Below are 24887 nucleotides of genomic sequence, written 5' to 3'. Positions count from 1 at the left end.
CCTGTCTCTCTCCCCCCACGACCTCTGCTTCTCTACTTGGTAAAAGGAAAGAAGAAAATGGTGTGGAAGTGCGCTTGATTGAATGACTCCTAAAATCTAGTTGTATTCATTCCATAAAAATTTACTGAGTGCTGGGCTGGGGATGTGGCCCAAGCGGTAGCGTGCTCACATGGCATGCGTGCAGCCCGGGTTGGATCCTCAGCACCACATACCAACAAAGATGTTGTGTCCGCCAAAAACTAAAAAATAAATATTAAAATTCTCTCTCAAAAAAAAAAAAAAAATTACTGAGCGCCACTTTCTGTCACGTACTTGGTCATTTTCTTTGCTAAATAAGGGGGGAAAGCCACCAATGAAAAAGAGAGACATGCCACAATAGTGAACATAAGAAATCACTTAAAATTTTTGTGTCATTTGCAGGGGATGCAGCTCAGTGGTAGCGCACATGTCTAGCATGTACAAGGCCATGGGCTCCGTCTTTGGCACCAGAAAAAACACAATCATGGCATTTCTTTGCCATAATGTGAGTGAAAATAAAATTTTGGTTTTCCAGAATGCATGTTGGAGCTTTTCAGAGACAATTCAGTTCTACAGATGTTGACCAGGTCCCTTAAGACTCTCTGACTCTTCTCCCTGAGCACTGGGGACACAGAGGCAAGCACAGAGCTCAGCTCCAGAGAAGACAAGCTAGTGATTGTCATTAACACAGCCCAGAGGGGTGGACTTTGTTCCTGGTGGTTGTACTGAGTTGAACATTCTATAGTGTTCCCCAAAACTTCACATCTACATGGAGCCTGTGAATGTGACCTTATCATGCTAGATTAGACACCAAGAGACAAGGGATAAAAAGGCCATACGAATGGGGCTGGGGCTGAGGCTCAGCAGTAGCGCACTTGCCTGGTATGTGTGAGGCACTGAGTTCGATTCTCAGCACTGCATATAAACAAATAAAATACAGGTCTATCAACAACTAAAAAAAATTTTTTTAAAGATCATATGAAGACAAGAGACAGAGATTGCCACAATTTAAAGACACTAGGAGCCATAGGAAGTTAGAAGAGGCTAGGAAAAATCCTCCCCTTGCAATTCTGGAGGAATCATGGCCCTACTGATTTTGGACTTGTGACATCCAGAATTGGGAGGAGATAAATTTCTGTTATTTAAAGTCACCCAGTTCATGGACATTTGTTATAGGAAATTAATACAGGTGTACAGAATGAAACATGTTAAGAAACAATGCTGAGTTAGGGTCGAAATGGTCTGGTGTTAAAGAAAACTACCATCGTGCCTAATGATCAGTAGTCAAGACAAATTGGACTGAACTAAGCTGAGAAGGTCATGTTTAAGGAGGCAGGCTTTGGAGTAAACAGAACCAGACTGGAAACCCCAGCTCTGGGAAATCAGCTGTCCTTAACCACTGGTTCCGCATGTGTGAATCCAACAAACCACAGATTATAAAATAAAAAATAAAAAAAGTTTTTTTTTTTAAATTTTATCTGGCCGGATGTGGTAGCACATGCTTGTTGTAATCCCAGTGATGTGGGAGGCTGAGACAGGAGGAGTGCAATTGTAGGCCAGCCTCAGCAATTAAGCAAGAACCTCACTAATTTAGTGAGACTTTGTCTCAAAATAAAAAAAAAAAAAAGATAAAAAGGGCTGAGGATGTGGCTCAGTGGTAAAGCTGAGCCATCCCCAATACCCCCCCCCCACTCACACACACACCAAGTATGTGGGAGAATGCACGCAGGTTATGTGCAAATACCCCTCTTATATAAGGGCTTTGGGCATCCAAGGACATTGGCATCTGCAGGGAGGGGAGGAGGCCCTGGAATCAATTTCCCCCTTGGACACCAAGGCACAATTACATTTGTTAGCAGTGTGACCTCAGACAAGTGACTGCCTTTTTGAGGCCACTAGGCCCTGTTTGTCAGATTATTATGCAGACTAAATGAACCGAGGCATCTCAAAGCACTTACCCCAGGGCCTGGGACATAGTCATGGCCTGTACACACAGTAGGTCTAGCCTACTTGAAGTCGCCTTCATCAACCCCTGTCCCTTGCTGATTTCCTGTATTGTACCTCCTGTCTTTTTTTTTTTTTTTTTTTTTTTTTTTTGCTGACTTTCTTCTTATGCAGACATGGAACACAAGCCCCATGAGACCTGGGGTGGAGTCTCGTGGCTGGATTTCCTCTCCCAAGCACGGAGCCCAGCACTTGTTCACAAGATGGATGGGACAGAGAGTGGACGGGGAACATGTTGTCTTGGATAATTAAATGGAAACACGGTTAGTCAATATATTTTCTTTTATTGCATCTGTGGTCCCAAATGACTGCGCCTGAATTCCTTTGTATCCTTCATGCCGCCAACAATTCCTCTTGCCTCCTGTCTGACGCCTGTCTGCTGGGAACCCAGCCTCACAGACACGTAAAGTATGGTCCCTGCAGACCCTCCTAAGCCTGGGTCAGTTCTTGCTGCGGTTCATAGACTGGAAAGTCAGCCTTGCCCCCTCATACTTGCTGGGCATTCTAGGTGTCTGGTGCAGGCAAAGGGGCTGCATTGAGTGGGGACTGAGAACACTCTGGGACTTAGAGAACCTGTGAATAGCTTCCTTTTCCCTGCAGCTGGGTTACCCTGGAACACTGCTTGCTCCTCATAGCACCACCAAGTGGATGTCGTGGCTCAGTATGACTTTTGGAAGTATCTGTGTCTCCAGTACCGCCCATCTCCTCCCAGGGATCTGGGGGTAATCATGGCATGAGCAAGGATGTCAGGGCCTCAGGGAGGGCCTTTACCCTAACAGGATGCCCTGAACTGAAGTCTTGTCATTTGTCTCTGCAAGAAGTGGGTCAACTCCCTTGATCCTCATCAACTCACAACTTCTTGGGCCTCAGTGGGAAAGGGTGACCTGATGGAGGGGCTTTCATGCTTCTAGAACAAAGGAGGATCAGTCAGACACGAGCCCTGGCTGGCCATCCCATCTGATAGCCAAGGTCCCGGGACACACAGTCTTCCTCGCATTTCCTCTGAGCCAGCCGAGCCAGATGCTCCCTCTTTCTGTGGTCTCTGGGGGGATGCAGGCACTAAGCCACTTGTTGGGAGGGTTTTCCTGACCCGACATGAAGTGAGCCTGTCCTGGGCCCTGTGCCTTTGATGCCTTTGTCACTCTTCACAAAGCCCCAGACTTGTGCAGGTGGACACAGCCAGGCCACCCTCCAGGAACCAGTCCCAGCACTCCTCAGCACAAAGGGGTCAGTTCCAAGTCCTGAGGCTGGTTTACAAAGGCCGAGAAGGCCAGGACTGCGCTCATTCATCCAGGGAACAAAATGATTTCTGACTTGGGTTAAAAATGGGAAGAGGCCTCCTCAGCAATCTGAGGAGAATGGACCTCTGAGCTGGGGTCCTTAGGTGATTTTCATGTCAGCCTCTGTCTCGGTGATGGAGGACTTGGGGGCTTCTTCCTTTCCTTCAGGACCGCGGCCTCTCAGGTAGTCCTTCCAGCGGGCCAGGCTATGGTGGGCCGAAGAGCGGATCTCCCGACTCCGCAGGGCGTAGATGACAGGGTCGACCATGGAGTTGACCAGGCACAGCAAGGAGCAGAAGGCAAAGACCTTCTTGACCTGGTCACTCAGCGGGGCCACCAGGCTGTGGGCTAGGAGGGCCAGTACCGGGAACCAGCAAATGACCAACACAGCCAGCAGCAGCCCCAGGGTCTTGGCCAACCTCACGTCCAGCCTCATGCGGATCATCCCTGGCAGCTGTCTGTCCTGGTGCTCGGCCAAGTTGACTGTATGCTGATAGGCCTTCCAGAGGACGTGCCCGTAGGTGTAGATAATGCCGGAGAAGAGAATGGCAACCACCAGGAGCCAGCCCAGGATATAGTTGTCGGGGACCAACGGGATAAGCTGAGAGCAGGGACTGGGACAGCAGGTCCACCCCATGAGAGGCAGGTAGGAGACCAACGCTGACAAGACCCACATGATGCCCAGGGTTACCAGGGCCCTCCCATGGGTGAGTAGAGCTTTGTATGCAGGTGGGTAGCGCAGACAGAGGTAGCGGTCAATGGCGGTCAGCAGCAGGCTGCCCACTGAGGCGGTGAAGGTCAGGGTCACACTACCAATCTTCAGCAGGAAGATGGCCTTGGAATCCACGCTGTGGAAGACGTGGAAATTGATAAAGTTGCAGGCGAAGATCACACTGGCCAGGAAGTCAGCTATAGCCAAGCTGCCAATGAACAGGTATGAGGGCTTCCTGCGGAGTCGGCGGGAGGACAGAATCAGATAAAGCACCATCAGGTTCTCCAGGGCACTTAGCAGGCTCAGCAGGGTGCACAGCACGGCAATCGCCACCTGCTGAGGACGGCTGAGGACCATGTAATCCTTCATGGGGTTGAAATTCAAGTCATTCTTTGAGCCATTGACTGCCTCGGTCTCCAGGCAGAACTCCATGGTGGGGGCCCTTGCACGACCACTGGCTGGTCCAGAGGGCTCCGCTGCAGGACAAGGGAAAGAGAGAACTTTTCAGTCAGTGCAATCATCCGACTGACTCCAGTCCAACTTTGACCTGTGCGGATGCAACCCCTGTTGAAAAATCAGCTTCCACTGTGGCTGTATATGTCGCCCTTTGTCCATTCAAATGGACAGCCAGCCAGGACCACGGAAGGCGACAGATAGAAAACCCTCATCTGAACACTTCCTTTTGAAAGCAAGGGGAATCCCCCGGAGGCAACAACCAAGAGGAAAGCAAAACCCCAAAGAAATGGATTCTGGAGATGATGTAAGGGGGTTTCCAGTGTGTGTGTGTGCCAGTTTTGGTAAAGTGCTGAAGTTTTAACAACAGTTTGGGGAAGGGAAATAAGACTATTTTTACCCCAAGTGGTGGGAAGATAAGCTATAGAAGATAAAATATTTTATATAAGATAAAATATAGAAATCCAATGAAGCTGGTTGTGGTGACACACATCTATAATCCCAGCTACTTGGGAGACTGAGGCAGGGATATTGCAAATTTGAGGCCAGCCTCAGCAATTTAGTGAGACCATGTCTCAAAATAAAAAATAATAAGGACTGGAGCTGGGGTTGTGGCTCAGCAGTAGAGCACTCGCTTATCACGTGCGGGGCCCTGGGTTCGATCCTCATCACCACATAAAAATAAATAAATTAAATAAAGGTATTGTGTCCAACTAAACTAAAATATTTTTTAAAAAAATGATAAGGACTAGAGATTGAGCTGAGTGATAAGGCACCACTGGATTCAATCCCTAGTACACACACACACAAAAAAAATTCAGTTAAATTTGAATGTTAGACAATGAATCTTTTTTAATAGAAAAGTTTGTGATATTGAAGAAAAAACTCAGGACATGTAAATATTGTCTGAGACACCATAGATATAATTAGAAAGCAAGCTAAACATTTTTATAGAGAGATATGCTTACGCAGCTTGCACAAAATTACTACATAAAAAGGCCTGTGGAATTTGGGCTCGACATATAAAATTTCACAATGTGTGAAAGCAACAGCAAGCATTAGCAGGAATGTCAGATAACAGAATTACCCTTCCAAGAGCTTTGTAAAGTATAATTATTAGGTAAAACTTACAAAAATGTGTTTGGGATAATTAGCAATAATTAAAAACATGAGCATAGAATAAGAGACTGTCTGGGTAGACATTTTAAAAAATTATTTATTTATTTATTTATTTATTTATTTAGTTGTAGTTGAACACAATACCTTTATTTTACTTATTTATTTTTATGTGGTGCTGAGGATCGAACCCAGTGCCTCACACATGCCAGGTGAGTGCACTACCACTTGAGCCACATCCCAGCCCCCATTTTATTTATTTATTATGGTACTGTGGATTGAATCCAGGACCTCACACATGCTAGGCTACATCCTCAACCCCTCTTTATTTTTCATTTTGGGACAGGGACTCATCACATTGCCCAGGCTGCCTCTGAACTTGTGATCCTCGGCCTCCTGAGTAGTTGAAATTACAGGTGTGCACCACGCCCAGCCTATTTTTTTGAGATGAGGTCTTGCTCAGTTGTCCTCCTGGCCTTGAATTTCTGAGCTCAAGCTCCTCCTGCCTCAGCCTCCCAGAGGCAAGACTATAGGTGCATGTCACTGTGCCTGCTGTGGGTAGATTTGAAAAAGAATGAAATAACATTTCTGTAAGTGAGGGCTAGCCATGTAGCTCAGTGATGGAGTGCCTGCCTAGCATGAGCCGGGCCTGGGGGAAGATCCCCAGCATGGCGGGGTGGGGCTGGGAATCAGGCATCATCCCTTCCCACCCGGGCTCCCTGCTTTCCTCCAGGCCCATTTCTGGTTTGATTTTCAATACATCAACCTGAGCGATCCTTCTAAACACGTCAGATCATGTTGCTCCTCTGCCCCAAACGCTACTGAGTTCCCCATGTCATTCACAGCTAAAGTCTTAGTCCTGACAGTGACCTGATAGGACTGTGTGTTCTGGTCCTTACCTCTCTGACCTCCTTAACCATATTTGTCTTGGTCACTCAGCTTGAGCCTTGTTGGCTGCTGCTTTCCTTCCTTCCTTCCTTCCTTCCTTCCTTCCTTCCTTCCTTCCTTCCTTCCTTCCTTCCTTCCTTCCTTCCTTTCTTTTTGGCAATACTAGGAATTGAACCCAGGGGTGCTCTATCACTGAGCTACATTCCTAGCCTATTATTATTATTATTAATATTATTATTCATTATTTTTAATTTTGAGACAGTTTTTGCTCAGGCTGGCCTTGAACTTCCAGGGGGTGAGCCCAAGGCCTTGTACATGCCAGGCACTTGCTCTACCACTGAGTGGTATCCCCAGCCCTGTATTTTTTTTTGTGTGTGTAGTTACTGGAAAAATCCAAGTGACATGGGACTCCTGTCGTGTCATCGTGGGCAGTGTGCCTGCTGCCTGCAGCCAGCCAGGTAGAGGTTTTCTTCCTCACCTCAGCCCGGCTCCAGGAGGTGACTCCAGTTCCCCAGGAGATTTGCTTTCTGGCCTCCAGATCTTTTCCCCAAGATTCTTTTCCTGGCTCACCTTCCTCCTCCTCCTCCTCCTCCTCCTCCTCCTTCTTTAATTTTTTTTTTTTTTAGTTGTAGATGGACACAATACCTTTATTTATCTTTATGTGGTGCTGAGGATGAAACCCAGGGCCTCACACATGCTAGGCAAGTGCTCCACCACGGAGCCACACCCCCAGCCCTCACCTTCCTTCTTGACCTTCCATTTGGGCTCAAGTCCTGCCCAGTGAGGACTCTCCCAAGCCCTCAGTCACATGCACAACTCCCAACCTTACTCTGTCCTTCCAGTATGTATGGTCAGGGACCACCACAGGTACATAAGACAAAAAAACCAAGACTTTAGCTCCTGACCCCATCGTCTATTAAAAGAAAGGTATGCAGAAAAACCAGAAAAACATCCGGGACCTTAAACTCTTTTTATGGTTTGCATCTAGAATGTTCCACAAAGGCTCAGAGAGAGAGAGAGAGAGAGAGAGAGAGAGATAATAAACTAAATGATTACTGATTTTTATCTTCTACAAAGAAGAAATTCCTGAAAAAAAATACTATACTCATGACCAGGGGAAATTACCAGACCTTAGTACTGTATCTCCTCTCTTGAAATAAAACCCTACAATTGAAGCTTTCTCTGTGTGTCTGTATCCCTGGCTGATCCCATACAAATTCCATACAGAATATTTTTTTCTATCCATAATCTAATTTCATCTACCTATGATAGAAGATTCACAGGCGGGTGGGGCATGTATATATTAGTATTTCAAAATGAACCCCACTCTGCATCACTATAATGTACTAATAAATTTGTTTTAAAAGAGCAATTATGTTGGGGGCTGGGGACGTGGCTCAGTGGTTGGAGAACTTGCTCAGTATGCACAAGACCTAGGTTCCATCACCAGCACTTAAAAAAAAAAGTCTATTATTCAGTAGTTTTTCAGATTTTTAAGGGAGCAAACACTCTGAAAATTGTAGGACCCCTATTTATAAAACAGGCCACTATGTTGGGAGCTCAGGTTCATCTGTGGAACTGTCAGGCTCCAAGGAACAGACTGAAAACCTCATTTCATCCATCACCATCAACTTATCATGGAGCGAACAGAGAACGGTGGGATGTGATTTGCCCAAGGTCACCCAACAAATCAGTGGCAAAGCTAGAATTGGACTCACACCTCCTGACTCTTGTGCCGCAGGAACAGAGGTGTCCCGACCCAGGGAGGCTGGAAAGGGGCGTTTCCCTGAGATAGATGCTCTTGACAGAGTGTGGTCAAGGTCAGAAAGCAGCGCTAGCTGAGCTCTCCACCTGGCTACAGTGAGTGACAGACAGTGCCCAAGTGGTGCAAGCTTCCTCAGCTCCATGTCCTGGGCCGCCACCTCAGGGGACAGAGATTCGAGAAGCCCCCTGCACCTCGTGGCTCTCAACAGGGACTCTCTTCTTTTCCTTGAAAAACTGCCCCCTCCACCCCGGGAATGGTTTACCTCCCACCCCACCCCCAGAAGCCCAGCCTGGAAGAGAGACGCTGGGGGGGTGGCAGTGGCTGGCATCTGTGCCTTGCTCAGTCCCAGTGTGGCTGGCAACCTGTGGCTACTGTCCAGAGTGGGAAAGGGCAGGAACCGCAGGCATTCGGATGGAGGGCCTTAGAAGACAGCATCTAGCAACAGCAGGACCCCCAGGGTGACAGGAAACCCAGCTCCCTGTCCACTGGCCCTTTGGGCAGATAGAAATTCTGGAGTCACAACATCTGGCTTCTAGATGGAGCTGCCTCTAGGCAAGGACGGGGGTCTGGATGCCCAGCGCCTGCTGAATGGGGTGACTGTGCCAGTCCCACCTCCACCACACTTGTGCAAATCCCTGCAGCTTTCTGAGCCTCTTTTCTCATCAATGAAGTGGCAATGGCGATACCTGCCTCCTCCAAGGTCACTGGGGCTGACTGATGATTTGTAACCCCACCAGGGGTGGGCTCTGATGGGGTACTGATGATCCTCCCCAAGTGTATGACACATCTGTGCTTTTTTTTTTTTTCCTTAAGGACAAGGATTTGTACTTTTTGTCAGTGCAGGTTAGGGCAGTTTCAAGATGAAACTTGTTAGGAAGCAGCTAGGAATGAGCAGCAACGGGGGACCCTAACGTAGCAGGTCACATGAATTGCCTTTCATGAACAACCAGGTAACACAGAACAATGGGTGGACTAATCCTGAGAATAAACAGGTGGACACAAAGAGAGCCAGTTAAGAAGTACGTAAAAAAGGAAAGATCAGTGGGCTAATTCCTGGCAGGGTCTACTGAGGTCACTGTACAGCTAGGAGTTATGGTCAAGGTTTCTCAATGTATTTCAGAAGAGAAAATTTTTTAGTAACACAGGTGCACTAAGGCAAACTGTCCAGTCACTGACCCGGATACCCACATTAACATGGGGTTGAGCCTGGTGCCGTGGTGAATGCCTTTCACCCCAGTGGCTCAGGAGGCTGAGGCAGGAAGATTCAAGTTCAAAGCCAGCCTCAGGAACTTAGCAAGGCCCTAAGTGACTTAGCAAGACCCTCTGTCAAAATAAAAGATAAAAAGAGCTGAGGATATGGCTCCCTGGTTCAGCATCCCTGGGTTCAATCCCTGGTACAAAAAAATGGGGTTGACTTGCAGATGAAACCCCCCTAAATAGGATGGCTACTACTGCACTGCCCCATGTGAAGGAGGAGTCGAACGCCCGATTGGTAAGGCTGCGGCAGGTGGTCCTCAGTTCTCCTGCTAAACGTCAAACAGTAATAATTTTGGAAGCAGAACGGTTTCCTCTGCTGTTCTCTGCTCAGACCACCCACTCTCGCTCTTGAGAGAGCCCTTTGCTGGAGACTACTTTACTTTCACTCATGATAAAATACTCCTACTAGACTTTTTTTTGCGGGGGTGGGGGGGGAGGTGTGGTACTGGAGATTGAACCCAGGGTCCCTCACCCATTGAGCCACATCCCCAGGCCCTATTTTTATATCTTATTTGATTTAGCAACTCTCACTGAGTTGCTTAGTACTTTGCTTTTGCTGAGGCTGGCTTTGAACTCACGATCCTCCTGTCTCAGCCTCCTGGGATCTCAGGCGTGCGCCACCACGCCCAGTGTCTTGCTGAACTTTAAATTTTCTTTCATCAGGACACAAGAACCAAGGTTTGGCGCTTCAGCTCCCCCACCTCCTGAGACACACCTGATAAAAAGAGCCATGATGTATGCAAAAACATTTTGTGATCCAGTGCTGTACAGATGTGAGATTAAAAGAGAACCGACTGAGTGTGTTCTCCACTAACAAAAAGTCAAAGGCCAGGAACCACCTGCGCTCCTTCCCCAGGGGGGCGTCTAGGCTGGGCCTGCCCTCTGGGGGCTGCAGCCTGGACCAGGCTCCTGCAGGCCGAGCCTTGGGAGCTGGGCTTGGGAGGCTTGAGGCCTGGGAAACGCTCAGGAGAAGGTGTGCCTGGGGGTTTTCTGACCTGAAGTGAAAACGTGAAGTGAAAGAAGGTGGCAGCTGCAGACTGTGTGTCAAGTCCTCCTGGAACCCCCACCCTGCCGTGGGAAGCTGAGGTTCCATGCACCAGCCTCACGGGGCGGGGGGTGGGGGTGAGGGGGTTGGTTTGGGTTTTGGTTTGGTTTTGGTGCTGGGGACGGAACCCAGGGCCCGTGGCACACTGAGCATGTGTTCTAGCCAGTCTCCTCTTCCTGGGTTCTGATCACTGCTCTGTCACTGAGTGGTTTTGGGCAGGTCCCTTCTACACTCCGAGCCTCTCTTTTCTCAGGTGGGTTAAGGGGGCTGACTCCTAGGGTCTTCACCTAGAAATTCAGCATGTTGAATCCCAATGTCATGAACTTTGAAACAAGACATTCCTGGACTCAAATTTGGTTCTGCAATGAATGGGCTGTGTGACCTTGGGCAAGTTACTGCATTTCTCTGTGTGACCTTGGGCAAGTTACTGCATTTCTCTGAGGCTCTGTTTCATCACCTGTAAATGGGGAGAAATACTACTGTAGAACTTTGTGCAGATTAATGCTAGAAGATCACTAAACTCACAGCAGTGTGCCTGGTGACAGTAGGAGCTTAATGAAGAGCAGGAAATGCTCACTAGAGTTACTGCACAGGATTCTGTGCTCAAGTCATTCTGGAACGAGGCAGATAGAAAGACCCCCACTTACTCCCGACTGACGCCCTGTCACCATAGAGGCCAAACCATCAACATTTGGAAACCAATTTGACCTGCGACAATAAGCCATCAGTAACAGATCAAGGTGACCTCTGGACGTGCTACTCAGCAGCCCTGGATGCAGTCTGTGGACAGCCCAGGAAGGGTGTCTGGGGCTCCCTTCCACCTTTTTCCTTTAGGTAGTGCTAGGGACTGAACTCGGGGCCTCAAGCATGCCAGGCAAGCACTCTCCCACTGAGCTACATCCCTGGCCCCCACATTTCATCTTCTAGTCCCCTGGTTCTTGGTTGCCCTTGATCACAGTTACAATAATTTTTTTCTGGGGTTTGGGGTTATAGGCTGTGGTCCTTGACCCACATTTCATCTGCGGATTATGGCTTAGTGGTGGTATGCACGAGGCCCTGGTTCCCTTCCCCCCCACCACAAAAACAAAACAAAACAAGTGCCCCCTGCCTCCTCCAGGAAGCTTTCCCTGGTTTCTCCCACGGCTGGCCAAAGCTTGTGGAGTCCTACCCACTGGATCTCTGTCCACTTTGTATTATTTGTGTCCATTCTGCACCTTGCTTTCTGGACAATGAGGTTCTGATCTTGAACTTTCAATTTGGGTCTGGAAGTGAAGTTGTCACATACCCCTAACATTGTGCTAGGCAGCATCTTTTTGGGAGAGAGGGGTATGTGATTCTTGGAGGACTTTTTTTTTTTTTTTTTAGCACCAGGGATTGAACCCAAGGACACTTAACCACTGAGCCACATCCCCAACCCTCTTTGTTTCTTATTTTGAAACGGGGTCTCAATGAGTTGCTTAGGGCTTTGCTAAGCTGCTGAGGCTGGCTTTGAACTTGTGATCCTCCTGCCTCAGCCTCCCAAGCCCATGGGATTATGGGTGTCCTCCACTGACTTGGTGGAGGTCTTTTGAGGAGGGGCCAGAGCAAAGCAGCCGTGTGCCCGCAGAACTCAGCCCAGCCAGGTGAGGTGACTAGATGGCCCCCGAGCTACCACTCCTGGACCCCGTGCCCACGGCAGCTGTGGCTCAGGAGTCCTCCTTCAGCAGAGCTCTAAAGCAGGACGTGACCTTGAAGGTCAGCAGCTGTCCAGACTCCTTTGGCCTTGGGGACAGACCACAAGGACAGTCACTCTTCAGGTGGATCCGGCAGAGGAAGGGAGAGAGCATCGTGGGGAGAAGGAACTTGAGATCTCTTCAGTGACATAAGTCCCAGAGGGTATTAATGAAGAGCCAAATACAGAACCTGAATCCAGAGCTGAGGAGCTGCCCCAGGGCTGGCTTTCCTAATCAATCCCTTTAATAAACTCCTTCTGGGATTTCCAACACCTGAGCCAGCAGCAATACTGGGAAAAGCAAGCACTTAAATACTTTTAAATTGATTTATCAAATGAATAAATGAACCAAGGCCTGGTAGGAAAATGGCAGGATTTTTCAGGGAAGTTCTGTGTTTGTTTCGCAATGCCGGGGATCCACCCAGAGCCTCAGGCATGCTAGGTGAGCACACTAACACTGAGCTCCATCCTCAGCCTTTTTTATCTTACTTTGAGACAGAGCCTCACTAAATTGCTGAGGCTGGCCTCAAACTCTCGATCCTCCAACCTCAGCCTCCTGAGTCAAAACCATGGCCTGTGTGCATGCCAGGCAAGTGCTCTACCATGAGCCACATCTGCAGCCTGAGGAGGTAGGTGGCTTTTGAAACAGATACAGACATAGATATAAAAATGGATGAAATGTGGGTCAAGGACCACAGCCTACAACCCCAAACCCCAGAAAAAAATTATTGTAACTGTGATCAAGGGCAACCAAGAACACAGGGGACTAGAAGATGAAATGCAGGGGCCAGGGATGTAGCTCAGTGGGAGAGTGCTTGCCTGGCATGCTTGAGGCCCCGAGTTCAGTCCCTAGCACTACCTAAAGGAAAAAGGTGGAAGGAAGCCCCAGACACCCTTCCTGGGCTGTCCACAGACTGCATCCAGGGCTGCTGAGTAGCACGTCCAGAGGTCACCTTGATCTGTTACTGATGGCTTATTGTCGCAGGTCAAATTGGTTTCCAAATGTTGATGGTTTGGCCTCTATGGTGACAGGGCGTCAGTCGGGAGTAAGTGGGGGTCTTTCTATCTGCCTCGTTCCAGAATGACTTGAGCACAGAATCCTGTGCAGTAACTCTAGTGAGCATTTCCTGCTCTTCATTAAGCTCCTACTGTCACCAGGCACACTGCTGTGAGTTTAGTGATCTTCTAGCATTAATCTGCACAAAGTTCTACAGTAGTATTTCTCCTCGTGCCTCCTCTCGAACTCATGATCCTCCTACCCCAAGCCTGCGCCCCTGCATCTGGCTTCACCTGCATTCTTGCCGTGCAGCTTAAATAATCATTAAAATGATTGAGCAGTTCGGGGCTGTCTGGTTGAATTGGAGAGAATGTGTGAGCCCACAGGAGGAATCAGGGGCTCACAGTTGGAGCCTGGGCTCTGGCGCTGGTGGCTCCGTGGAGAAGCCCTTTACCCTGTCTTGTTCCCACACTGCCATCCAAAAGGAGGACAGGAGGGTTATGGTGATGGGTCCTGGGCATTGAATTAGCTCTGTCTATGTACTGCCTCCTGTAAGCCTCAAAACAACCCTGTAAATAGGTCTTATTATTATTTTCCATATTTTATAGATGGGAAAGTTGGGGCCTAGAAATATAAAGAAACTTATGCCCAGAGCAGTAGTGGATGCCTGTAATCCCAGCGGCTAGGGGAGGCCGAGGCAGGAGGATCGCAAGTTCAAAACCAGCTTCAGCAAAAGCGAGGCGCTAAGCAACTCAGTGAGACTCTGTCTCTAAATAAAATACAAAACAGGGCTGGGGATGTGGCTCGGTGGTCAATGCCCGAGTTCAACCCCTGGTACCGCCCCCAACACACACACGAAAAAGATATGGAGAAACTCGCTGGTATCATTGGGCTTAATTCCTCCGAAGCCCCAGGATCCCTTCCTGTGATTCTTTTTCTCTATTCTCCCCTCTCTGTCTCCAGACAGACGTTGATGAATTGACTCACTAGTTCAAGATCTGCCCACAGGATGGTTTTGACACTTTTCAAACATCTTCTTCCTCTTTCTGCTATCTTTTGTGCTTCTGCAACTTCCTTTTCAGAGAACAGCCTGATGGAGCCTGCGACTATATCACACTTGATCATTTACACCCCAGCTGTCCAGTGAACCAAGCACCTTTCCTCAGGCAGAGGGGTTCAGAGGGGGAAAGTCATTTACCCAGACACCCACAGCAAGCGGCAGTCTGACCTGGTCATCACCCAAGGTGCAGAGGCAGGCAAGGGGCCCAGACAGTGGACGCAGACATGTGTTGTCTTTACTCCCAGGGGAAGATCACATCCCTCTTCTCTTTTTTGACTCTTTCTTCTTTTAACCAGTTTTGCTCCCTCATGCCTCCCTAGACCTTAGTCCTGTCCCCGTCAGCCGAATAGAGTCCTGACCTTGAGGATCTGCCTGGGCTGTCGGGCCTTGGAGTCGTGGTTCCGACACGTATCATTAGCTTTGTACCCTCGGGTAAAGTCGCTCACTTTTTTCACCTCTTTCCCTCAGTTTCCTCATCTGCAAAATGGGAACAGCCGAGAGACAGTACTTGCCGCCTTGGTGGTGGCGAGGCACAAGGATTAATCGAGACAGTGCCATGCTTTCCACAGGGGTGGGCGCAGGGAGCCCTCCTCAGCGACGGCTCCAGACATCTTTTATAAAAGGCATGCTCCTTACAGGTTTCCCCTCCGGGTCCCCAAGCTGTTTGCTAGTTGATAATGAGTGAAAGTGACAGGTCATCTCTGTTGTGCTCTTGGGCTGGGAGGGGGAGGGTCAAAGAGGGAAAGGAGAGGTGGCAGGGAAGGCTGGGAAGGCAGAGGAAGAGGATCCTGTTTCTGTGGAAGCCTGGCGGTGACCAGCTGGGGCGCAGTCAGCAGCCACCACCTGCCCGTCGTCGTGACAGGAGCCCTGGGTCAAGAACACATCTGACTTCAGTTCCACTCCTGTGAGGAACAGCAGCTGATGGCTGAGCAGCAGTCCCTTCTCACCAGGGCGGGATTTCTTTCTTTCCAGTACTGGAAATAGACTCCGCGGGTGCTCCACCACTGAGGGAGGGTGAGGCGCTGAACCACCCAGGGAGGCCCTGTCTCTAAATAAAATACAAAATGGTGCTGGGGGTATGGCTTGGTGGCCGAGGGCCCCTGAGTTCAATCTACCACGGAGCGACTTCTCCAGTGCTTTTTTATTTTTCCTTTTGAAATTGGGTCTTGCTAAGTTGCTAAGGCTGGCCTCAAACTTGTCATCCTCCCGCCTCAGCCTCCGGGGTTGCTGGAATTTCAGGTGTGCCTCTAGGAGGGGCTTTTTGATGAGCTCTCAGAAGGTCCTGCTAGTCTGGAGGTGATGTGGTCAGCCACAGCAGAGGAGCTGGCCGAGAAGAGGAGGGCATCATTGCCTGGAACCCCCACTGTGGCCTCAGCCTCCTTTGCCATCTTAAAATTCCCCAGATGCTACAGTGCTTTTGATGTGGGTTACGCCTATCAGTATTGTAAAATCAAATGGGTGATTTAAAAATACCTTTAACTATTAACCAGACATCAGTTCTGGTTTAATAGCATTAGACCTTTAGAGTGAGTGGATCTCTTACTCTAGCAGAGATCAATATTGGAATTGAGTTATAGTTTGTTTATTTGACAAGCCCCCTTTTTGGGAGTTTGGTGGGGGAGAGAAATAGACCCCACCAGCATAATGTGGATGGAGTTTTTCATTTTTACTCGACTAAGGGAAACTGCTCAGGATTGAGAATACTCCAGCATGGGAAGAAGGAACCTGCGTCTCAGGAACTCGTCTTTTGGGTGTGCACAGCTTTATAAGTTTGCCATAATTCTACTTTTAAAAAGTTTGACTTGTGTTCAGTTTGATAACCATATCCTTGGCCTCAGTGTTTTAAAGAGGTCTCATCAAGCTTCTACAAAGACACAAGGCTTCAGACTTATACAACCTAATAATCTCTGAGCTCAGACCAGAAATGTCTGAGCTCAGAGATTATTCTGAGCAAAGAAAATAATTAATGCATACTTATTTAAAGTAATTACAGTCAGAAATGGGTTTAATTTTAAAACGTAGCATGCATCCTTTAGCAGTTTAACCTAGACAAACTGGCTAAATCAGCGTGTTTTATTTCCATACTTGATTACATTTAGTTTCTCTATGTTGAAAGGAAAATAACAAAAAGCTTTCAAAAGTCCTAAGGGTATAATAGGAAATGGATTATTTTGAATTTCCTTTCCTGTTATTTGGTGGATCTGGCCAGCCAATTAAAAGCTTTGGAGTTGGGATGTATAAATTAATGGGGGTGTTATTTTATACTACTTTGCATTGACTTGTAATGGATTTATGGGGGAAAAACCTCTTGAGCTGTGAACTTTGATTATAAACATAACGTCTAACCATTTCAAAAGCGTTCCTTGGTTTTAGCAGAGAGCCTGTGTACATTTACACGCCACGGCCAGTGGTTTAAAAGATTTATTTTAAAAAGTTGTTGCATGTCTTCATGCGATTTGGAAAATGGTGTACTTCAAAACTACAGATTCACAAGGAAAAAAGACCTATAAAAGTATATGTTTGAGGATTTTCATAATCGCAATAAATATTCAGCATTTTTTTCTAAGGAAAATGAATTTTGTTTATGAGTAAAAGTATGCATTTTAAAAACCTTCCAGATTTATGCTTCTTATGTGAAGCTGCTGAACTAAAAGTAAAAGGAAGGAACCAAGTGTAGACAGTCCGGAGGGGTGGGGTCGAGGGAGGCAGTTAAGCACACTAAGTTACCTCCTCCAGAGGCTATAGGCTCCCATACGAGATGGTAAGCCCTTTGAGGACAGGCTATTGGATTTATCTTTGATTCTCCCCCAGCACTTAGCATAGTGCCTTGCACATGATAGGCACCCAATAAGTATTGATAGTGAAAAAAAATTACATTTAACAAGCCTATTTCTGTTAATAGAAATAACATTTTTTTTTTGAAAAATACATTAATAGAAAATAACTCTGAATCTCTTTCTTGCCTGGCTTAGGAGAAGGCAGCTGGATTCTGCTTCTGTGTTCAACTCTTTTTTTTTAAGAGTGAAAGAGAGAGAATTTTAAAAAATATTTATTTTTTAGTTCTCGGCGGACACAACATCTTTGTTGGTATGTGGTGCTGAGGATCGAACCCGGGCCGCACGCATGCCAGGCGAGCGCGCTACCGCTTGAGCCACATCCCCAGCCCTGCGTTCAACTCTTGTTGTGGTTAAAGTATAAGAAGAAATTGAGTCTGCCGCTGTGCGCAGGAGTTTCCTCTGTGACAGGTACCTCTGCAACATGCTTATGACACACTTTGTCTCTCTTCTCTCCTGTTCAAATCTATATTATATATTCTTTAATTTTTTTAAAAATTTTACTTGTAATTGATAAATGATAATTATCTCTCTGGAGTACCAGGTGATGTTATGATACGTTTATCAAAGTTGACAAAAGAGGACTGAGCACAGATAGTTTATGAGTAAAAGTATGCATTTTAAAAATGCCTGAGTGCAGGCTTAGCACACTCCAGGCTCAATTCCCAGCACCAGGAAAAAAAAAAAAAGAATGCTCAAAGTTTTTAAAAATCTTTTTTAGTTGTAGTTGGACACAATACCTTTATTTTATTTCTTTATTTTTATGTGGTGCTGAGGTTTGAACCCAGCACCTCACATTAGCTGGGCGAGCGCTCTACCGCTGAGCCCCAGCCCCAGCCCAGCGGTGGCCTTTCTTAGTGGCCTGTGGTTTCCCTCCAGGCTGATCTGCCTCCTCCTGGCTTGGCCAGATCCCCACCTCAGTCATGATCCTGCTTTGTTGTAGGGTTGCAGGGGGAGGGGGAGGTTGTAAGTCAGGCTGGCTCCCCCCACAGAAGTGGACAGTGGGGAAGCCATGTGCAGAGCCCTGGAGAGAGACTCACCCTGAAACAGCCTGGTGACAATGACCTAGTAGCAGCTGGATGAGTGTTCACTGTGCACTAGCTCAAAATCTTCACTGCAAGACAGGGAGGGCTTGTCTATCACCTTCCGTTCTCCACCTAGTGAGGAATCAGGATCAGTGGAGGGGCTGGTTCGCTGGGCTCTGGGTAGCTAAGATCTAGGAGTGGTGATGACGGGGCAGCAAGGATGCTCCAGGTCGCTGGACAGAGGTTGATGGGTGAATTAATCCTCGAGTGGGTGCTCACACCTTGGGAAGAGGAGCAAGGCATCTGGATGAGAGTCAGTCCTCCTGCATGTTCCACCTGCCCCTTCATCACAGAATTAATGTGCACTTGTGGATCTGTTTGGATTTTGGTTCTTGGGACCATGAAGAAGGAGCCTGTGACAATCTCTGGCCTGGGATTTGGGATCAGACCCAGCTGTCTTACTACCTTGCAAGGTGGCCCGGTATGGGGCTCCGCTTGACATGACTACAGCCATCTTGGCTGAAATGCCATTTTGTCTGTCAGGTGACCCTGGCACACATCCCAAACCCTATAGGACAAACAAAGCTGTTAAACTACTTAGCTGTTGGCTGGGGAGGTAGCTCAATGGTAGAACACAACCCCAGCACCATTAAAACACACACACACACACACACACACACCCTGAAACCAAAACAAAAGAGAGTCAACTGAGTGTTCTGTGCTGGCCATTCACACCTATGCTGTTTTTTAATGGATATTGAACCTGTTGATAACTTTTGAGAAAGGCCAGGTCCATTCCAGAGAGCTGTGGCCCACCATCGTCAGGCTTAGAATATAAACCTCTTTCTTCTGCCTTGGGGTGCAGGGATCCTATCTTGCTGGCACCCAAGACACATGTCTGTCTGGAAGTCCCTAATAAACTGCACTGTGGGCCATCCTGGACCTGTCCACTTCTTTCCTCCATCTCATGGCCCCTTTGGCCTTCTCTGACTGGCTCTCTACACCAGGATCTAGTTTTTCTGAAACACCTGTATCTCAATTTGCTGTTCCTCCTCCTGTTCTATGGTTCATAGCTGAGCATCAACTAAGAATAAGAAAGAAAGAAGTAGAAAAGGGGTTTAAGCGGCAGCTCGGAGCACAGTTGTGAGTTCTAATTCTGCCCTTTATTACTACTGCTGTGGTCTCTTGGACCAATGGCTTTGCCTCCTTGAGCCTCAGTATCCTCATCTGCAAAATGGGCATAAAAAGTACCTCTGCTCAGGGCTGTCATGAGGATTAAGTGGAACGGAAATGCAGAAATAGAAAATGCAGAGGGGCTGGGGATGTGGCTCAAGCGGTAGCACGCTCGCCTGGCATGCGTGCGGCCCGGGTTCGATCCTCAGCACCACATACCAACAAAGATGTTGTGTCCGCCGAGAACTAAAAAATAAATATTAAAAAAAAAAAAAAGAAAATGCAGAGCACCGTCCCTGGCTGGCACTTCCATTAATAGCCATCAAGGGATATGCTGTTATGATAGTGTCTATGAGTGCATTTCCTTTCTGGTTCCTTAGCAATTGTTTTAAATCTTAAAATTATATACATGCCCTATGAAGCCAAAGTTTGGCCTCTCTGCATTTTACAGATTCACATGCGTTAGGTTTAACTTAAACTCTTGACAGAAGAAAATACAGGGCTGCTCGACAAACTGTAAGGTGACATTTTATTTGGGACTAAACGTATACTACGGTGGACTGAAATATAACTCAGGAGAGAGGCCTCCTTCATGACCCGAGGGTTTGACAAAAAAATGTTTTTGTATCTGTTGCTGAAAAAGTTAATTTATACCTTTTGAAAAAGAATTTTATGTTGTTACAGGGAGAGATAAAAGTCGGCCTTTGGTCCCTAATTGTGAGCACCTCTGTGTGTGCCTTGAAAATATAGATCAAGGGCTGGGGATGTGGCTCAAGCGGTAGCGCTCGCCTGGCATGCGTGTGGCCCTGGTTTGATCCTCAGCACCACATACCAACAAAGATGTTGTGTCCGCCGAAAACGAAAAAATAAATATTAAAAATTCTCTCTCTCCTCTCTCTTTAAAAAAAAAAGAAAAGAAAATATAGATCAATCCTGAAAATTGCACGAAGTACTAGAATTTCCCTGATATGTCCGGATACCAGGGATATGATATGATCAGAGAAATGCGACTCATGACTCTTGAGGCGAATTTCCAAAGGAATCGCCATCTTCCCTCTCATTTCCTGGAATTCTCAACCTCAGAGTTCCTATGCTTCTTATGCTTCCTGCCTTTAATCATTGGCTCATTAAGGGTGTAAGCTAAACAACCAAGAATAAAAACAATGGGAGGTCAAACTAAACCAAAGCCACTGTGGGGGGGGGGGTGTGCAAATCATTAGCCTCTGGTTGAGTCATGAGGCAATGATTTGTTTGGTCACCTTTAACTGTGGCTTTTGTGAGTAAGCTTTCACATTGACAAAATATCTTTCTTTTTTTTTTTTTTTTCACCTTTTGATGGCAGGCCTGTCCCAGGCTAAGCAAGCACTTTACCACTGAGCTACACCCCCCCCCCGCCCCACATGTTTAAATATTAAAATAATGATTCACTAATTTTTTTTAGGCATTGGCAACAGGTGCCGTGGGCTTCAAATGATATACACCTTATGGAGCATCTCTCTGTGGTGGGAAAGAGATTTGGGCTCCTCTGAGGTCCATCATTGCCTGTTTTTTCTGAGCCGAGTGGCCCCATCTGTCCAGTGGGCATTAACATTGGCCACATGGGAGGGAGGACTGAGAGATTGGGAGGCAGCTTCCTGTGCCTCCCTTGTAGGGATCCATCTTGACATGACTACAACCATCTTGGTTGCATTTGCCATTTTGTCCGCCAGGTAACCTTGGCACCCATCCCAAACCCTCTAGGACGAACGAAGTTGTGAAGACAGCCAGCCGAGCGTTTTGTGCTGGTCACTGCCCCCTGGATTGTTTCTTAGTTGACGTTTGCCTTGCTGACGCCCAAGCCAGGCTTAATGAGTCCTTAATGAGTTGCACTCCGGCAGTCCTGGATCTGTCCACCTCTTTCTTTGATCTCTTAGCTCCTCCCCCCTTTGGTGGCCATTTCTCAGGCGCTAGTTTTCCTGAAACATTCCTGGTTCTCAGCAAGGGTGTGATCCCACCTCCCCCACCCCCACCCGGCCTCCAGCCCTATCAGGTTGCCCAGGACCCAAACCCACCCACAGGGAAGCACAGAGGACAGACTAAGTGCATCCCACCAGAGGCAACACCACATATGCAGCTGCGGTTCTCCAAGAGGAACTATGGGGTGGCCACAACCCCGAGGGAGACAGGGGAGCCACTAAGAGCAGCAATTTTGGTGTGTGGGGGGTTGTCTCTGGTACACTGGGCAAATAGACTACCCCAGGCCTCCCCTGCAGTGGGAGCAAGCGGGAAGGAGAGGAGGGGAGAGGAGAAGCCACAAAGCTCGCAGGACACCCACCGTGAAGTCACTCCTCCCTGTTTGTGTGGGATCCCAGCAGCCTCCGCTCCCCCAGCTCCAGCACCACCTCGAGGCTCCTCCTGCTCTCCTCCGCCCCACAGATCCGCCCCGTCACTTTCTCTCGCATTTGAGGTCTTCACTGCATGGGGTAGGGACAGGGTACTTGTGGCGCCTTTTTCTCCCCAGGATATGGAGGGAAAAGGAAGTGTTTTTGCCCCTTCTGGGCTCTGCTGGCAGACGCCGGGACCCTGATCTTGGTAGGCCACTCCTGGGTTAGCCCCAGGGCCGAGGTGGGGGCTCCGTGCCCTGCTGTGCCAGGCCTCTCACTGTGTGCCCTAGCTCTTTGGTCTTGGCAAAAAAAAGTCCCTCTGGCTAGTCCTACACTCCCCTGTTTACGTCTGGGGCAGAAGGAAATGCCCTGGTAGGTCCTGGGTGAGGATGAGATAAGAGAATGCCAGTCGTCCCTGAGCACAGGCAGCCGGACGGTGGAAACATGGGATCTTCCAGTCAAATGACCAGAGCCTCGGGGCCTGGCATGGAGCAGACCGCACGGTGCCTGGGGATGAGACTGTCCAGTGCTGGGAGGAGGACCAGTCACATTCCTAGGCTAGGCTCCCTCCCACCCCCAGCTCAGGGTCTCGGGATGTCAGTGCTGTAGTGTCTGAAGGGACAGGAAAGACAGTGACTGTCCTTGAACCTGAATGGCACCTTTAGCACCTGCCAGGTGTTCTCACCATGGTGCAGCAGGGCTCTGGATCCAGACCACCCACCAGCTGTGTGGCCCTGGATGAGGCTGAAGCCCCTGTGAGCTTCTCGCCTTGCAAGGGACGGGCTGCGGGGAAGACCCCGTGAGACCCAGCATCCATAATCAGGAAAGAAGAAAACAAGCCCTCCTCCTAGAGATTCACTCTAGAGTTGGAGTCTCTGAGGTTCAGAATGTGATGTGACCTGCCCGAGGTCACCCGACTTAACTGGGGAGGGCGTTTGGGGTCTTGGAGTGACCCAGTGGTTGATGACACAAGCCCTGGACTCCAGGAGCTGGTCTCCATTCACACTGGCTCCTCTCTTCTCTGTCCATGTGACACTGGCCAAGTCACTGCAGCTGCTGAGGCTGGCTTCCCTTATCTGTGAGATAGGGCTGTCTCCCTCCGTTCAAAGAGTGCCCTTTGTATCTCTAGTCTCGGGGCATTTTTATAGGTGTTGAGGTGAAAGCAGAAGCTATTTGAAAAATAACCCTCTTCCTGTCCTTCATGAGACCGAGCTCAGGGGGAGGGCCAAGCCAGCGTGCCAGGGGGCAGGGAGAGAAGAGCGACCAAAAAGAAAGGAGAGATTGCCCTGAGACCAGGGAGGGAGCACTGGCCAGGGCCCCTTGAGTGTTGGGGACCAGGCTCTGCTCCCTGGAGAGAGAAGGAGACCTCGTCTTCCAGGAGGAGCTGCTGGGTGACACAGCTCCAAGGTCAAGCACAAAGCAAGGTAGTCTCAAGTCTTGGCAAATAATGGGGGACCCCAGCGAGCCTGGGAAGTGGGCATAGCCAGACTCAAGGGGATCAAGCCCAGGAGGACAATGGGCATCCACCAAGGGTCCGCATTTGATGCTGGGGCTGGGCAGAAGGAGGTCCAGCATAGACCCAGGCTCAGTTTCCCATTAGCCCAGTAGGATGAAGTCTCCCACTGAACATGATTCCATTGGAATAAATAAAAGGTTTGATGTCCATTGAGGGCCCAGAGCAAGAGTAAGAAAGGAGGAGAGAAGAGAGGCTGGTGCTGGTGCGAGAGGCTCAGCTCGGCTGAGGCCAGCTGCCATCTCGCCCACTTTGACTGGCCAAAGGGAAAAGGGACAGCTCACTGGCAAAGACCGAACCTGTGGCTTGGGGCAGGTGAGGAGGCCACCTCCCTTGAGCCATGAAATGGTTACAGAGCTGGGACCAGGCCCTCTCCCCGGGCTCCCTGAGCTCCTCCTCAGCCCCTGTGCTGCCTCAGTCCTGGGCTTCGTGCCCTCAAGGTATCTACCTGCCACCCCTTCTAGGGAAAGGTGGCTTCATCTTATCCTCACCCCTAATCCACAGCAAGGGCAGATGGGGTGAGGTCAAAATCTCCACTCCAGCCATCACCGAGTCCAGCACAGGTACCCATCCCACCGCCACCATCACTTAACTGTGCCCCACGTCCTGCCTGGGAGGGAAGTTCTCAGTTCCATCTTTCACAGAAGAGGAAACTGAGTGGGACAGTAGCAGAGTGACTTGCCTGAGACCATAGTCACTGGTGGCGAGGTCAGGATTCAATCATGACCCTGGCCCCAAGGTGCACTCATCAGTACCCTTTTTTTTTGGGGGGGGTACTGGGAATTGAACCCGGGTGCTCTACCACTGAGTCATATCCCCAGTCCTTTTTTTTTTTTTAATAATAACTTTTTATTCTATTTATTTATTTTTATGTGGTGCTGAGGATTGAACCCAGTGCCTCACATGTGCTAGGCCAGCCCTCTACCACTGAGCCACATCCCCAGCCCCCCAGCCCTTTTTATTTTGAGACAGGATCTCACTAAGTTGCTCAGGCTGGCCTCAAGCTCGAAATTCTCCTGCCTCAGCCTCCAAGTAGTTGGGATCACATCACGTGTGCTGATGCTCTTATTTGATGCCTGTGTGACTTTGGGTGAGTGGCAGCCCTGCTCTGCAGAGTGGGCAAGAGAGACAGTGCTCACCATGGACAATCATGAGGATCAAATGAATCCAACCACGACAGGCCCTCAGAGGCATGCCCAGCACGCCATATAGCTGTAGGTGAGGGTCTGGTGAGACAAAAGTCCATGCTGACTCTTGATTTTGTCTGAAGAGGACCCACCAACCCTGTAGGTATCCTGAGGTGACCTCACCCCCTGTCCCAGACAGGCCCACCCAGCTGCTTCTGATTCTGGAGGGAGTGGGCAAGGCAAGAACACAGGCTTTCTGGGATGAGAAAGATGTCTAAAATAGACCAGCTAAAAACTCACGTTTGCTGGTGGCTGGACCCTGGGAGCTGGTTTTTGTTCACCCCCAAGTCCTGGTCCAGGGTCCTGTCCGGAGGTCCCGTTGAGCTGCTGCCCTCAGCCAGGTTCTTCTTGCATTTGCACTTGTCACAGATGAGTGAGTGTGAGGAGGTCCTTCCGTCCCTGTTACCACTTCCCCTCTGGGTCCCTGGTGCCACAATGCTCTTGCCCCAGTAGTTGAGTTCTTTTTCACAAGGAACTCTGGACGGG

General features: G+C 48.7%; 1 protein-coding gene across 1 annotated transcript; it reads right to left on the bottom strand.

The window, feature by feature from the left end:
* Positions 1–2265: 2265 nt before the first annotated feature.
* Positions 2266–24719, bottom strand: CNR2 (cannabinoid receptor 2). The gene is made up of 2 exons (XM_081308801.1): positions 24642–24719; positions 2266–4490 (listed from the first exon to the last, which is right to left on the bottom strand). The coding sequence occupies exon 2, from the start codon at positions 4444–4446 to the stop codon at positions 3403–3405; it is 1044 nt and encodes a 347-aa protein (XP_081164927.1). The 5' UTR covers positions 4447–4490; positions 24642–24719; the 3' UTR covers positions 2266–3402.
* Between the last annotated feature and the right edge of the window lie 168 nt (positions 24720–24887).

This window comes from Spermophilus citellus, assembly GCF_964194105.1.
Source record: "Spermophilus citellus genome assembly, chromosome: 9".
NCBI classification, from domain to species: domain Eukaryota; kingdom Metazoa; phylum Chordata; class Mammalia; order Rodentia; family Sciuridae; genus Spermophilus; species Spermophilus citellus.
Note: the sequence above shows the minus strand (reverse complement) of the source record. Positions and strands in the feature narration are given on the sequence as shown.